At 35.2% G+C, this 13,294-nt stretch overlaps 1 protein-coding gene across 1 annotated transcript in view; it reads left to right on the plus strand.

The window, feature by feature from the left end:
• Positions 1-2,739: 2,739 nt before the first annotated feature.
• Positions 2,740-13,294, plus strand: part of Mad2l1 (mitotic arrest deficient 2 like 1) — a 32,364-nt gene continuing 21,809 nt past the window's right edge. The window contains exon 1 of the mRNA XM_004644257.2: positions 2,740-2,840. Coding sequence (XP_004644314.1) covers positions 2,740-2,840 — 101 coding nt within the window. The remainder of the gene's footprint in view (positions 2,841-13,294) is intronic.

Raw genomic sequence — 13,294 nt, forward strand, 5'->3', positions numbered from 1 at the left:
TCTGTCTCTCTCTCTCTCTCTCTCTCTCTCTCTCTCTCTCTCACACACACACACACACACGCACCAACACATCACCTGACATGCTTTTTACCATGATGTGATACAGTGAAGGATTCCTAACCAAGGCTGAAACCATACTGTTTAGTCTTTCAGCTTAAATAGAGCTGAAATAGACCTCTTTTCTTCACAATTTACTCAGTCTCAGGTATGTTAAGAAGTAAAACAGACTCAGGAGTAAGGCCTAACTCAACAGCCAGAGAGTAAAAAAAACCTTGTAATCAAAGATCATAAGTCAGAGTATTTAGAATGGTCTTGCTTCAGTAGTAGGATAAAATTAATTAGACTAAACACAGATATAGTCCTGCCTACCAAATCTTGGAAGCAAAACTCAAAAAAGATCACATAGTCTCCAACTAGCCATTTTCTTTTTTAATTTTTAATTTCTTTTTTTATTTTTTATGTATTTAGTACAGAGTCTACAGGGTCTTACTACACAGATCAAACTCATAGTGATCCTCCCATTTTCAGCCTCCCAAGTGCTGGGATTATAGGCATGTGCCACCATACCCAGTCTCAATTGTCTTCTCAGTGTGCCCGGGGGCTAGGCCAACACAACATGTGGGGGATTGAACCCCAGTCACTGTGCTTTGCCTAAACAGGTGCTTTAGTCTGCTGGGCTATCTGGCCAGCCACAACTAGCCATTTTCAAAAACAAAACTCAAGAATATTTAGAACAACAACAACAACAAAAGAATATTTAGAACAATACAAAAATATAAGTATCCAAGATAATTATAATGCTTCACAAGAAACAGAAAAATTACTAAAATACAAAGAAAAAATATGTATAATGATGGGAAATAAATAAAAGGAAAACACAAGGGACATAGATTAGAAAAGAAAGTTAGCAAATTGCTCTTCAAGCTAGAAAAAAGATGGTAGGAGAACTCAATGATGAATTTGAAGAATACTGAAATCTAAAGTTATGATATAAGACATTTAGGAAAAAGCATATTCTCCATTAAGGATTCTTTATCATGATGAATTAGAATACTCACACAACTAAGCTTTCTAGTATCTGCTTTTTATTGACAGGTACAAACAGTATGCGACAGGGATGGTGAACCTTGTAGAGATCACTCACTTGTTGCAAAATGCCAGCAGTGCAGTGAATCCTGAACACTGAGGTTTTGGTTTAGAAAAAAACATTGAATGCATTAATGTCTTTTGTCTTAAAAAACAAATAACGTGTGTGTCACAGGTTCACCACTAGTACAGTATTTGAGTTAAATCTTCAGGTTCTCCCTGCTAATTTTTTTTAATATATTTGATACAAGGTCTCACTACACAACTCGGACTCATGATGATGCTCTTGTCTTAGACTTCCTAGCACTGGGATTACAGGTGTGTACCACCACACCCATAATAGGTGGCCTGCTCAGCACACCTGGGGGTGGGACAGGCACGGCCTGTGGTGCTGTGCATTGAACCCTGGTCCCTATGCTTGCCTAGGCAGGTACTTAGTCCACTGAGCTATCTCACTGGCCCTTCCAGCTTTCTGGCATGCAAAATCATGATTATATTTTAATTTCTGTACTAAAGCTTTTGTAATTTCAAACAGTTTTACTGTTATAAGTTTACATTAGCTCTAAAAATAAATTACTTCATGAAAGTTAACATTTGAGATATATTAACAGAAAACATTTTCATAATTTGAAAACTTCCAAGTGTAATCAGCCTCTTTTAAGATCCCGATAGTAATGTATAAACTCAGAAAATAAGACTATCTAAAGTCTAAGAAAGTAACTTATCAAAACTGTTCCAAAAACAGTCTGACTCTAGAAATCAGGAATGTTTGAAAAGTGAAGCAGGAATGCAAGAAATTTGCAAACTATGCTTGAGTTTTCCTAGAAGAGGAGCAGTCTGAAAACATTGCCAAGGGCTTGGGAGATAGCTCAGTGGTATAAGTGCCTGCCTGACAAGCACAAGGTCCTGAGTTCAATCCCCAGTGCAAAGAAAAACCAACAAAGTGTCACCAAAAGGGAACTAAGTTGTGAAGAAGTTTGAGATCATAACAGACAGGTAAGACATCAGAAGAAGCTAACCTAGAGACCCTAAAAGACAAGCAGAGATGTACCTAAGAAGTAAAAAAGAGCTATTAAATATTTAATGAGTTTATTAGATAAATGAGGTGATTATTTGGGTGTTATAATATCAAAAAGTAAATTTTTGCCCAAAAATAGCTAACAAAAAGTAACAAGGTATTTAAGAGCAGATTGAAGTTATCTAAAAAGGAGCTAGGAACTAAAATTCAAAAAACAGTAGAAATTGTGCTCATGCTGAGAGGTATACTAAATGGGTTCAGGATAGTGGTAGGTATGTAATGGGCATTATGAAGACCTCTGTAAAACACTTTACAGTACTGTTAAGTGAATTTCATGATAGCATGTCTATTAAGTAGGGAGGGAGGGAGGCACAGAGGAAGGGAGGGACAGAGAGAGAGAGAGAGAGAGAGAGAGAGAGAGAGAGAGAGAGAGAAACATGAGTCACCAAGAATCTGGTTTGAACAAAGGTAAAGATTCAGTAAAGTGACCAGTTTCTGGCTGAGTGAGACTCATATTTCCCAAAAATACCCTGAGCCCATAACTTGATAGAAGTAGTCCCTACAAGCAACAATTGAAAAGTGAGGCCAAGAAGGGAAAGAAGGCACTACAGGATGCACTGAAGACAGTCTCCAGCATGTGCAATCAGAATTCCAATGCCCTGAGGGTTCTGGATATCCCACACAAAGGAGGAAGAAAGCTGCAGAAATTCACGACCAGTGCTTCTGGAGGGATACGGTCAGTGCCACTGATGGCACCTCCAGCTTACCGTGTTAAGGGCAGTGCTGCAGTCCAGTTACATGCAGTGAGAAATGTGCGGAAGGGCACACTGCTGCAGGAAGCTGGTCATCTTCACCCAAAGATGTTGCCATTCTGCTGTCAGGAGAAGGCACCTGAGGAGAGATTTTTCCAATGATATGAGAAATACAAATCAAGATTAGGTTGTGCAGAATAAAAAAATGAAAAAGAAAAAAAAAGATTGGGTTGTGTTTTGTTGACCTCTTAAAAAAGAACCATGACTTTATTTTATAAGCAATGAGGAACTGAATAGTTAGTATGTATTTAACTTTTTGAAAAGAAGATAAAGTGTAGAATTTCAAACATACAAGATTCTCCTATGTCCTGGGTCCTCACTGACATTGAAAGGCTAGGGCCAAAATGTTGGCTGTCTTTGCCCTTCTTTTTCCCTAATTTTTGGTCTGTAAACTTAAGTTGCTAACCTTTCAAAAGAGAAGCTTAATGATATTATTACCCTACAACAGCGGCAGTTGAGCTTAACCTCACTATCTGTCTAAATATCAAACACCTTAGACATAACATGGAGCAGTTACTTTCCATCAAGTATTAATATGTTAAACTTTAAACCCCTAGAGAATGTGAAGAAAAAAAAATTTATAAATTATTTTTTTTAAAAAATAGGAATAAACAACAACAGATTTTTACACAGAAATTTAGAAATCTAACCATGTATAACATTGTAATAGGACAGTCCTATGACACTATTTTTTCTTGTTTTCATTTATTACCTTATTTATTTTTTTATTTTTATTTTATTTTACTTTATTGAGAAACATATATCAATGAGACAGTTTAAAAGCTGATAAACAGGACAGTTTCAATAATTAATACATTGTATATTGTTATCTTCTTCTTCTTTTTTTTTTTTTTTTTTTTTTTTTTTTTTGTGGAACCAGGGATTGAACTCAGACTCTTGCGCTTGCCAAGGAAGCACTTATTCCACTGAGCCAGCTCCCCGGCCCCTGATTGTTATTTTCTTAGTGGTTATCCATATTACAAAAAGCAGGAAGGATATCCTGTCCAAACACTATTAGTACAAATCGTTCTTCTCATTGAATTAAGTGAAAATAGCTGTATATCTATCCTAACTATTCTGTATATACAAATACAAAATGGTCCTTCCTTTGTATCTCCTTTTTTTGTTTTGTCCTGTCAGAGATGGCTATTCCATTGGCATCTAAGTACTATAGGTGCGTGAATTCAGCAAAACAATCCAACACAGTCCAGCAGTCCACAGTAGTAGTGGGTTATCTGCAGTAGTCGTTGACTTGAGCCTTTCACAGCTCAGCATATTAATGTGGCTTTATTTTATATACTTCGTTTTTATACTTTTCTGCTGGATGGTTAACAACAAGATAAAGCAAGACCTATATAACAAGAAATGTAACTTTTGTATCTGACAAGGTCAGTCAAATCCCCTCAGGATTTACCCTGAAACCCTGTACTACACTTTGTAGATCCTTTGTCAGTGTCAGCCATGTGGATGAGTCACGGCCATTGCTTAACCAATTTGTTCTCTGTGAAAGCCTGAGAGAATGTTTCCTCTCCATGTGACTCTCCTTAGGCTCACTCTACATCATCAATCACATTTCTATAGGGCTTTAGCCCTATAATCTCCTTGATCAGAAAATTTGGGACACAACTGACTTACATGATATTACAGTACAGGTTCTTATGTGTCCTGAGTCTTAATTGGCCTGGAAAGGCTAGGGCTAAAATGTTGGCTGTCCTTGCAGCCCTTCCTTTTCTCCAATTTTTGATCTGCAAACTTAGATTGTTATCCCTCCAGAAGAGAAACTTATTATTACCCGGCAACATATGCAGTTTAGTTTACCCTAATTATCTGTCTAAATATCAAACATCTTAGGCATAACATGGAACAGGCATTTTTCATCAAGTTTTGATATGTTAAACTTTAAACCCCTACAGAGTGTGAAGAAAAAAATTGAAAAATTAAATTTTTTTTAAAAAATAGGAATAAACAATGGCATATTTTTACATAGAAATTTAGAAATCTAACCATATACAATGTCATAGCAGGACAGCCTTATGACATTATTTTTTCTTGTCTCTTGTTTTCTTTTATTACCCTTTTCTTAAACAAGCATTTACTTGAGAGACAGTATGGAAGTAATGGGTATGACATGACAAGCAGTACGCATTTAGAAGACCAAAATGACAGGCATTCCAAGCATGACCCTACCATTACACATTGCTATCTTCAGTGATGTTGCTTAGTTCACAGATATCAGCATATATAGTTAGTCAGGGTGGGAATCCTACCAATTAACTGCTAGCTTCAAAAACCTGCTGAAGATTCTCAGGATCATTGCCTTAACCATCTTGTGTATATAAACGTATGGCTTTGCCCCTGTCATGTTTCCTAGCTTTTCTACTTGTCTTCTCGTCATTGTTTAATTCTTAAGTTCTCACTTTCCTTTTAATTGTGTTATACCTTTCTATTTTTATTTCTTCTTTTGAGTTCTTATACTAGGGAGACTATATGATATTTACACATGTGCATCTGGTTTATTTCACTTATGTGTATCTTCAAGTGGGATCCACTTATATATGAAACCTTCAATTTATCATTCATGAGCTTTCCTTCCCTTTTTGGTCTTATTTTTCACTTTCCTATTGTTTTTAGGAAATATATCTGTCAAGTCCTGTTCTCACAGCATGCTTTTTGTTGGAGAATGCCAATCTGACCCAGCCGCAAACTGGTCCCATTGCCTATTCTTTCTTTATCTTTGTTCAAGCCAGTGTCTTATGTTCTCTCTCTCTCTCTCTCTCTCTCTCTCTCTCTCTCTCTCTCTCTCTCTACTTGACTGTACAAATAAATGATTTTGAACTATAATGAACACAATGAGAGAAGTCCAAGGAGACATCTAAATTGGCAGGTATGAAGACAAAGGATGGTTGTCTTAGAATCATAAATATATAGCAGCCTCATCTTCTAGAAGGACCATTTGATCTGTGAATAAACAACAGCATTATTTCTTTTGTCATTCAAAACAAGATATCCGTACTAAAACAACCAAACCTTGATTTTGATAAACAGGGATTTTTAAGGAGGTTTTATAATCAGCTAATTGTCCAGACATTTTGTGCAAATGTTTACAAAGACAGGAGACATCATCACAAGCCGTGGGTGGGCATGTGCAAATTATTTTTAATAATGTCTGACATATTACATGAGTATCATAAAAGGGAATGTGTACTTTGGCTTCAGCTTTGGGTATAAACATTTACTACTGAAGCAAACATTTTCTTTTGGAAATCAAGAAATTGATTTCCAAAAGAAAACCAGATTAAAAAATTTTGGTTTTCAGACTCAAACAAAGGTTTTGTTTTTAAAATAATTTCTTTCATACTTACAAGGACACATGTCGAGAATACCATTGATGAGACATTTTTCCTGTGCTGTTCATAATGAATATATATCAAGTTACTCAAGAAGGATGAAGAGCAAAGCTTAAGAGATAGTTCATATAATCAATAGTAAACCTTAAAGATAATTTACCTAAAGATGTAAAACTCAGGCTCAGAGATTTGTGTGGTTCTTCAATGTTTAAGGAAATATTTTGAAGAAAATCAGAGTATTAACATACACTAAAGAATCTGGGGTTGTTTTGTTTATTGAAATATTACACTTTTTAAAGTAAAATTTAGATTATTTTTTCTTAGAAATCTTCCTTGAGAGACAAATTAGGTGCAAGAGTTTTAAAATTTTATATTTATAATTTCAGATTTCACAATGAAACTAACTTTAATAAATCCACTTATTGAGAATTAGTGTAATACTAAAGAATGTCTATAATCCTGTCAAAGTTTTAAAAATATTCCTCCCTTTTCTAATTACATATTTGTGTGAAGCCAAATTTTCTTCTTAGACTTCAATCGAAAATGCCACATTGCAACCAAGTGAATGCAGAAGCAGATAAGAGAATCCAGCTCTATCCAGCTTACATTACAGACATTTACCAAAAGGTAGCACACTTCTACTCTTTTCAGCATGTATGTACAAATATATATATATACAGTTTCACTTCTCTGAAGTGAAATGTGTTATGCAATGCGTTGCACATTGTGTCTCCGTGCAATGTGTTACGCATACTGTCCATGTAATGTTTTCTTTATTATTTTTAAATGAACACATAAAGAAATATATTTTTTAAATCCTCAGTTTTAATTTACAATACAACAAATACTGGTAAATGTAGCTTGCATAAGTAGAAATTCTTTGGTGGTCAATAATTTTTAAGATTCCCTGGCAAGCGCAAGGGCCTGAGTTCAATCCCCGGTTCCGCAAAAAAAAAAAAATTAGAATAATAATAATTTTTAAGAAAGTAAAGGATCCCAAGACCCTGGATAAGTGTAATTTCTGCTTACTTTTTAATTCCTTCTTATCTTCAGTCACTCCTGAGATGATGTGAGCACCACATAATCTTTACAGTTATTACGTATAACCTGGCCAAATTAGTAATACCTATGGGAGAGCAAGATATTGTTCATTGCAGGTTTTTACAGAGATTCATGAGTTCATAAAAAAAGCTTGCCTAACACTGTACCACCTATGGTGGGATTATATGTGTTTTGAAACTGAAAATAGCTGTATCTTTCTACAGCTATGAAATCATAAAATGTAAATATGTAATAAGGATTTTTAAATCACTTAAACTTAACCACATAAATATACTGTGAATACCTTGCCATATTTCCTTGGGATTTTTCCCCATATTTTGTGTGCCTGTGCATCTATGTATGTAAGGAAGAAACTAACACATACATAAATTTAGCTTCAATAACCCCGTAATAAAGCAGAATTTTAATCTGTAAATCTCTGGATTCTGAAAAATCACTGGAATCTAAGTCAGAGACCAAATCAAACACAAACTTCCTTACAAATAATATATTTAAATAAAGTTCTCATTCTCAAATATAGCTGAGTAACTGATCTGTACACTGAACTATTTGCCAATTAAAACTGTTAAGACTTGGTAGTATATCAACATTGTGCTAGAACATATTTAACTACTATTTCACTTTTTTTTTTTTTTTTGGGTGGAACCGGGGATTAAACTCAAGCCCTTGCGCTTGCCAGGCAAGCGCTTATTCTGCTGAGCCATTTCCCTGGCCCCGATTTCACATTTTATATTATTAAAATAATCAGAAATGGGGCCGGTGAGATACCTCAGTGGTCTAAGCACCTGCTTAGGCAAGCTTAGGCAAAGCGCAGGGACCATAGTTGGATCCCCAGCACCACATGCTCTGCCAGCCCTGTCTCCAGGGCAGGCTGAGCCAGCTACAAAAATAAAATAAAATAGACAGAAATGAATTGTCACTGTGGGTGACAGTTGTTACTAAGAATATGTATATTTGCAAAATTGTGTATAGATATATAATTATCTTACCTTATCTATCAATTTATCTATAAAATTTCACTTAAAAAGTAACATAATCCTATGCTTTTACTAATATATAAGCTGTGTCAATGGTAAGTAGCATAAAAAGTTTTAAAAGATCATGTGCCTTAATTTTTCCTCAGATGTCTTATCAGCTTTCACTATAAGGAAACATTAACTTTCTATAGATTAGGCCAATTGAACCAACTTTTAAAACAGGACACGGCCTGGGAAGATAGCTCAGTAGAATAAGCACTTGCCTGGCAAACGCAGGCTTCTGAGTTCAATCCCTGGTACCGAAAAAAAGAAAAAGACAAAAATTGATTGAACTTTAGGCAGTAAAGTTGAAACTGTGAACTCAAGAGTAGTCTGGTGAATCATTGTTCTCCTCCATCCTGTAAATGTCAATACTTGATGTTACTGATAATATAATGTGTGCTCCTAAAATAGAAAATGAGTATTTATGTGGCCTCCTAAATTATTTATTACTTCAAGTATCACTGACAAGGTTCAACAGTCAGATTTTGAATAATGATTATCTAAAACTACTTACAAACATCTCCATTACAGCTTTTAAGGCTGTACCTGATTGAAAGTTGCTTCAGTATTTTTCAGTATATCTTTGACTGAACCAAAATAAAGTTTATCATTTTGGCTTAGTATTCAGCATTTATAATCTATTTCTTCTTCATTTCAAGGTTGTCTCAAATGGGACCCATTTATGCATGAGACAAATATGGACTGAAATGACATCACCTATGAAGGCTTCTATAAACTGACTCCAAAGTATCCATACAGTAAAAGGTAGAAAGGAGATGTAAAGGGGGCAACCCTGGAATAGTGTTAATATGTCACATTTTCAGTTTAAACCATGCTAATCTAATAATGAAGTTATTAGGGAATATGTTTCATAAACATGAAGTTTGCCTACTAAAGATTGACATATTAATTTTATGTGTTATCAAAATCACATATCAATTCAAGGGAATGTAAAGATTTGGCTCTTGAACAATTCCATTTATATGGATGTTCTCGTAGGCTGTATAAAGTCCTGACCATGTTCATTTCAAGATGGAGATTTACAGCCTTTTTTTTCAGTTTGCAAAGTGTGGGCATAAAACAATCTGCAGAGGCTTTTTATAGGGCTTAAAAGAGTCCTAATCACCCTTGCCAACAGCACTCTTCTCACAACACAAAACTGCTTTTGAAACCAAGCATTCATTTGGTAAAACAAGGCATCTGCTGTTAAGGAGATTGATTATCCTGGGGCCTGACCTAATTGGGAGATTGGATATGGTTCTCTACTTTGGACAGCATGGTTTGTGGAGAGAGAAAAAAATGGGACCAACAAAAGAGCAAACTTCTCTTAACTCAAGCATACTTTATTTAGCTCTAACTTTAAAAATTATAAACTATGCTAAATATCAGGTCGGTGAAATGGCATTATGAGTTAAATTTACTGAATTCACCAAGATTTCTCTTTAGAGACAGGTACATTACCTAAGAAGTGACTTTTTCTTCATAATCTACTTAGTCAAGATGACTATATAATACAGACACACACACACACACACACACACACACACACACGATTTTGGTCTTTTTTACTGATGGTGTCATTTCAGTATTTTCTATTGCCAGTTAGGTATCATTTTCCCCCAAACACAGGCATCACCTCATTGCTGTGGCTAATGGCATTTTTCGTCCTAGCCTTTGACAACCAGACCTTTGTTAATGCTATTCAGCAATATATCAGACTCAGGTCATCCATCCAAAACCTGACAAAAGACCCAGATGCTCATGTAAATTGCACTCCCCCAAAGTTCTGCCCTCTTCCTCCACACAGATACACATTCATGACCCTTCCTATTTTTGTTCATTCCCTTTGTTTTCACTTAATCTGTCATGCTTGAAAAGTGGTTGTTCAAAAACTGCAGGAAACATTATGCTGTATTTAGGTAGTACATTATGTGATATCCTGTTAATTACAAAGTTAGATACAATTTTCCATATAAAATTATAAGATAGCTTGTTCCAGCTGAGCATTCAAATAATTCATTTTTCCAGAATGATGACTTCTTTTTATTCATTTATTCACCCCTTCTTGAACTCTCAAGATGAAACCAAGTTTGATTATCCCCTTTCATTCAAGAAAAAGCCTCCAGCTAGCAGTGTTAAAACACAAGTACAAGATTGAATAATTCATAAAATCTCACATTTATAAATAAAAAGTAAAATTTACAACTTTGACTCATTTGTTGCCTTGGTACAATTTGCATTATCCATTAACTACTGAGAATTTATACTTTCTAAGGTCTTAAGTAACTTAACATATTTTTGAACTACTTATAAGCTAGTATAGGAAGTTACTAGTCATTACAGTCTCAAAGGAAAGCTGATACAGATTCAAATAATATTGAAAATATGCTTTAAGTAAATATGTCAATAGTCCAGAACTAAGACTGATTTTCACAGACTTTATCTCTTATTTATTTATATTTAATATATAATATGTAATATATATTTTATTCATTAGTTTGGCACATTAAATTACTATAAGAGTAGGCAGAAATAATTTGTTAAATAGAAAAACAATTTATCTAGACAGAAACCAATAGTAACATTTTGCTGATTCAAAGAAAATTTCCACTTAGCCATCTTGCCTTTGATAAGATAGCCACTTTAATAAATGGTGCAGAAAAAACTGGCTTTCAACATCCCAAAAACTAAAACTAGACCCATGTTTATAACCATGCACTAAGCTAAAATCAAAATAGATCAAACACCCAAATATTAAAACAGAAACACTAAATCTAGTGGAAGAGAAAATAGGTTGAACTGTTGAACATGAAGTAGGCAAAGATTTCATGAATAAAACCTTGACTGCATAGGATATACCACAAAGAATCAACAACTGAAATCTCATCTTATTAAAAACCTTTTTCACGGCAAAAAATAATTACCAACAGAGTGAAAAGGCAACGCAAAAAGTGGGAAAAAAATCTTAGCCAGCTATTCCTAAAACAAAGGACTAATGTTTAGAACATATAAAAAATTGAACTACTTAGGCAAGCACAGGGGCCAGGGTTTCATCCCTGATACCACATGCTACATAGGCCCCACCCCAGGGCCTGCTGAGCCAGTAACCCAGGCGTGGTGGCATGCTCCTGTAATCCTAGTGCTGTGGAGGCTGAAAACAGGAAGATCACTGGGGTTTGAGTTGCTAATGAGACCCTGTGCAAAAAAAAAAAAAAAAAAAGAATTGAAAAAATCAAATATCCCCAAATTCAAACACCCAATCCCAAGATGGACATCTGAAATGAATAGACACTTCTCAGAAGTACAAATCACAAATAAGGGTTAGCAAGATAGCTCAGTGGTCTAAAGTGTCTTCTTAGGCAAGCTTAGGCAAGGGTGCAAGGACTGAGGTTCAATCTCAGGCACCACATGCCATGCCACCCCTACCCCCAGGAGTGGGGTAAGCCAGCCACAAAAACAAAACAAACAAACAAACAAAAAAACCAAACAAATGTATGAAAAAAGTCAACATCACTGATCATTTGAGAAATGCAAATTAAAACACTAAGATTCCACCTTATTCCAGAGAGAATGGCTATTAATCAGCAAATCCACAAACAGCAAATGCTGAAGGGGCTGTGGGGAAAAAGGAACATTTTCCACCACTGGTAGAAGTATAGATAGGTGTAATCACTGTGAAAATCAGTGTGGAGATTCTTTGAAAACTAGGACTAGAGGTCCATTTGACCCAGCTATTCCCCTTCTTGGTATCTTTCCAAAGAATTAAAAGCATCATACCACAGTGCTATATGGGCACCCATGTTTACAGTAGAACAATTTGTAATAACTAAATCTTGGGACAACCCAAATGTCCAACAACCAATGAATGGATAAAAAGGATGTGGGTTTCTTAATGCAATGAAACATTTATTATTCACACATAAAGAGAAATATTTTCAGATATTTATAGATAAGTAGATGGACCTTGAGACCGCACTCAAGTGAAATAAATCAGACATATATGTGTAAATATCACTTCATTTCTTTGTGACAAACTAAAAGTGTAACTCAGAATCAAAATGTATAACAAATATTGTGAAACAGAAAGCACAATAACCTCACTTATTGTTGAGGTTATGTTCCAGACACCCCCACAATAAGTGACAATTAGCAAAGTAGCTATATAGCTACTTTATTTTAGTATTTATATATACCTTAAGGCTTTATATGCCCTTCCCCGCCTCTTCGAAACCTTTTCCACACTTAAAAACGCTTCTAACATTCTTAACCATTTTCTAAACTTGGAAACCTATGTAATTTTAACAACATACATATACTGAATGGTACTGCAAAATCCTGCAATATTGCAAAAAAAATCCATGCTAGATAAGGGACTACTGCAATTGTTCAAAATGAAAGGGGAATTTGGGGGCTGTAATGGTTGATACATTGTGTCAACTTGAAAAGTTAAAAGCTCTACTCAATTGGTTCAGCAATTCCACACCCTAGGTGTGGAGGCCTCACCCTAGAGTGACTTAAAGAATATAAAAACATTGAGAAAAGATGGAGTGTTTCATTTCCTTGGAGGAGCTCCAGTCTTTGCAGTTAACTTAGATGTCAGCTTCTGGTTTCTAGCACAGACTCTTTGGCCTCTCTCTTCAGCTTTCTGTTGTAACTCATTAGCCTTCCATCCTTTCCATTGCAGACCATCGACCTCCTGATACAGACTTGCACAGAACACTGCAGTGAGCTCCAACCTTGGAACAAATCCTTCAATCTCCATGGTGCAGACACCCTCTGCAAATTTCCTCATCTAACTCTGTCATAGCCAATCTTATAATTTCTTATACACATGTTCTTGTGTTATATCTATTCCTCTAGTAAAATCCTGACTGATACAGGGAGATGGAAGGGAAAAGAAAAGAACTGAAAGAATATATCAATAAAATGGAAACCAAAAAAAAAAAAAAA

This window comes from Octodon degus, unplaced genomic scaffold, assembly GCF_000260255.1.
Source record: "Octodon degus isolate 3935 unplaced genomic scaffold, OctDeg1.0 scaffold00196, whole genome shotgun sequence".
Lineage (NCBI taxonomy): Eukaryota > Metazoa > Chordata > Mammalia > Rodentia > Octodontidae > Octodon > Octodon degus.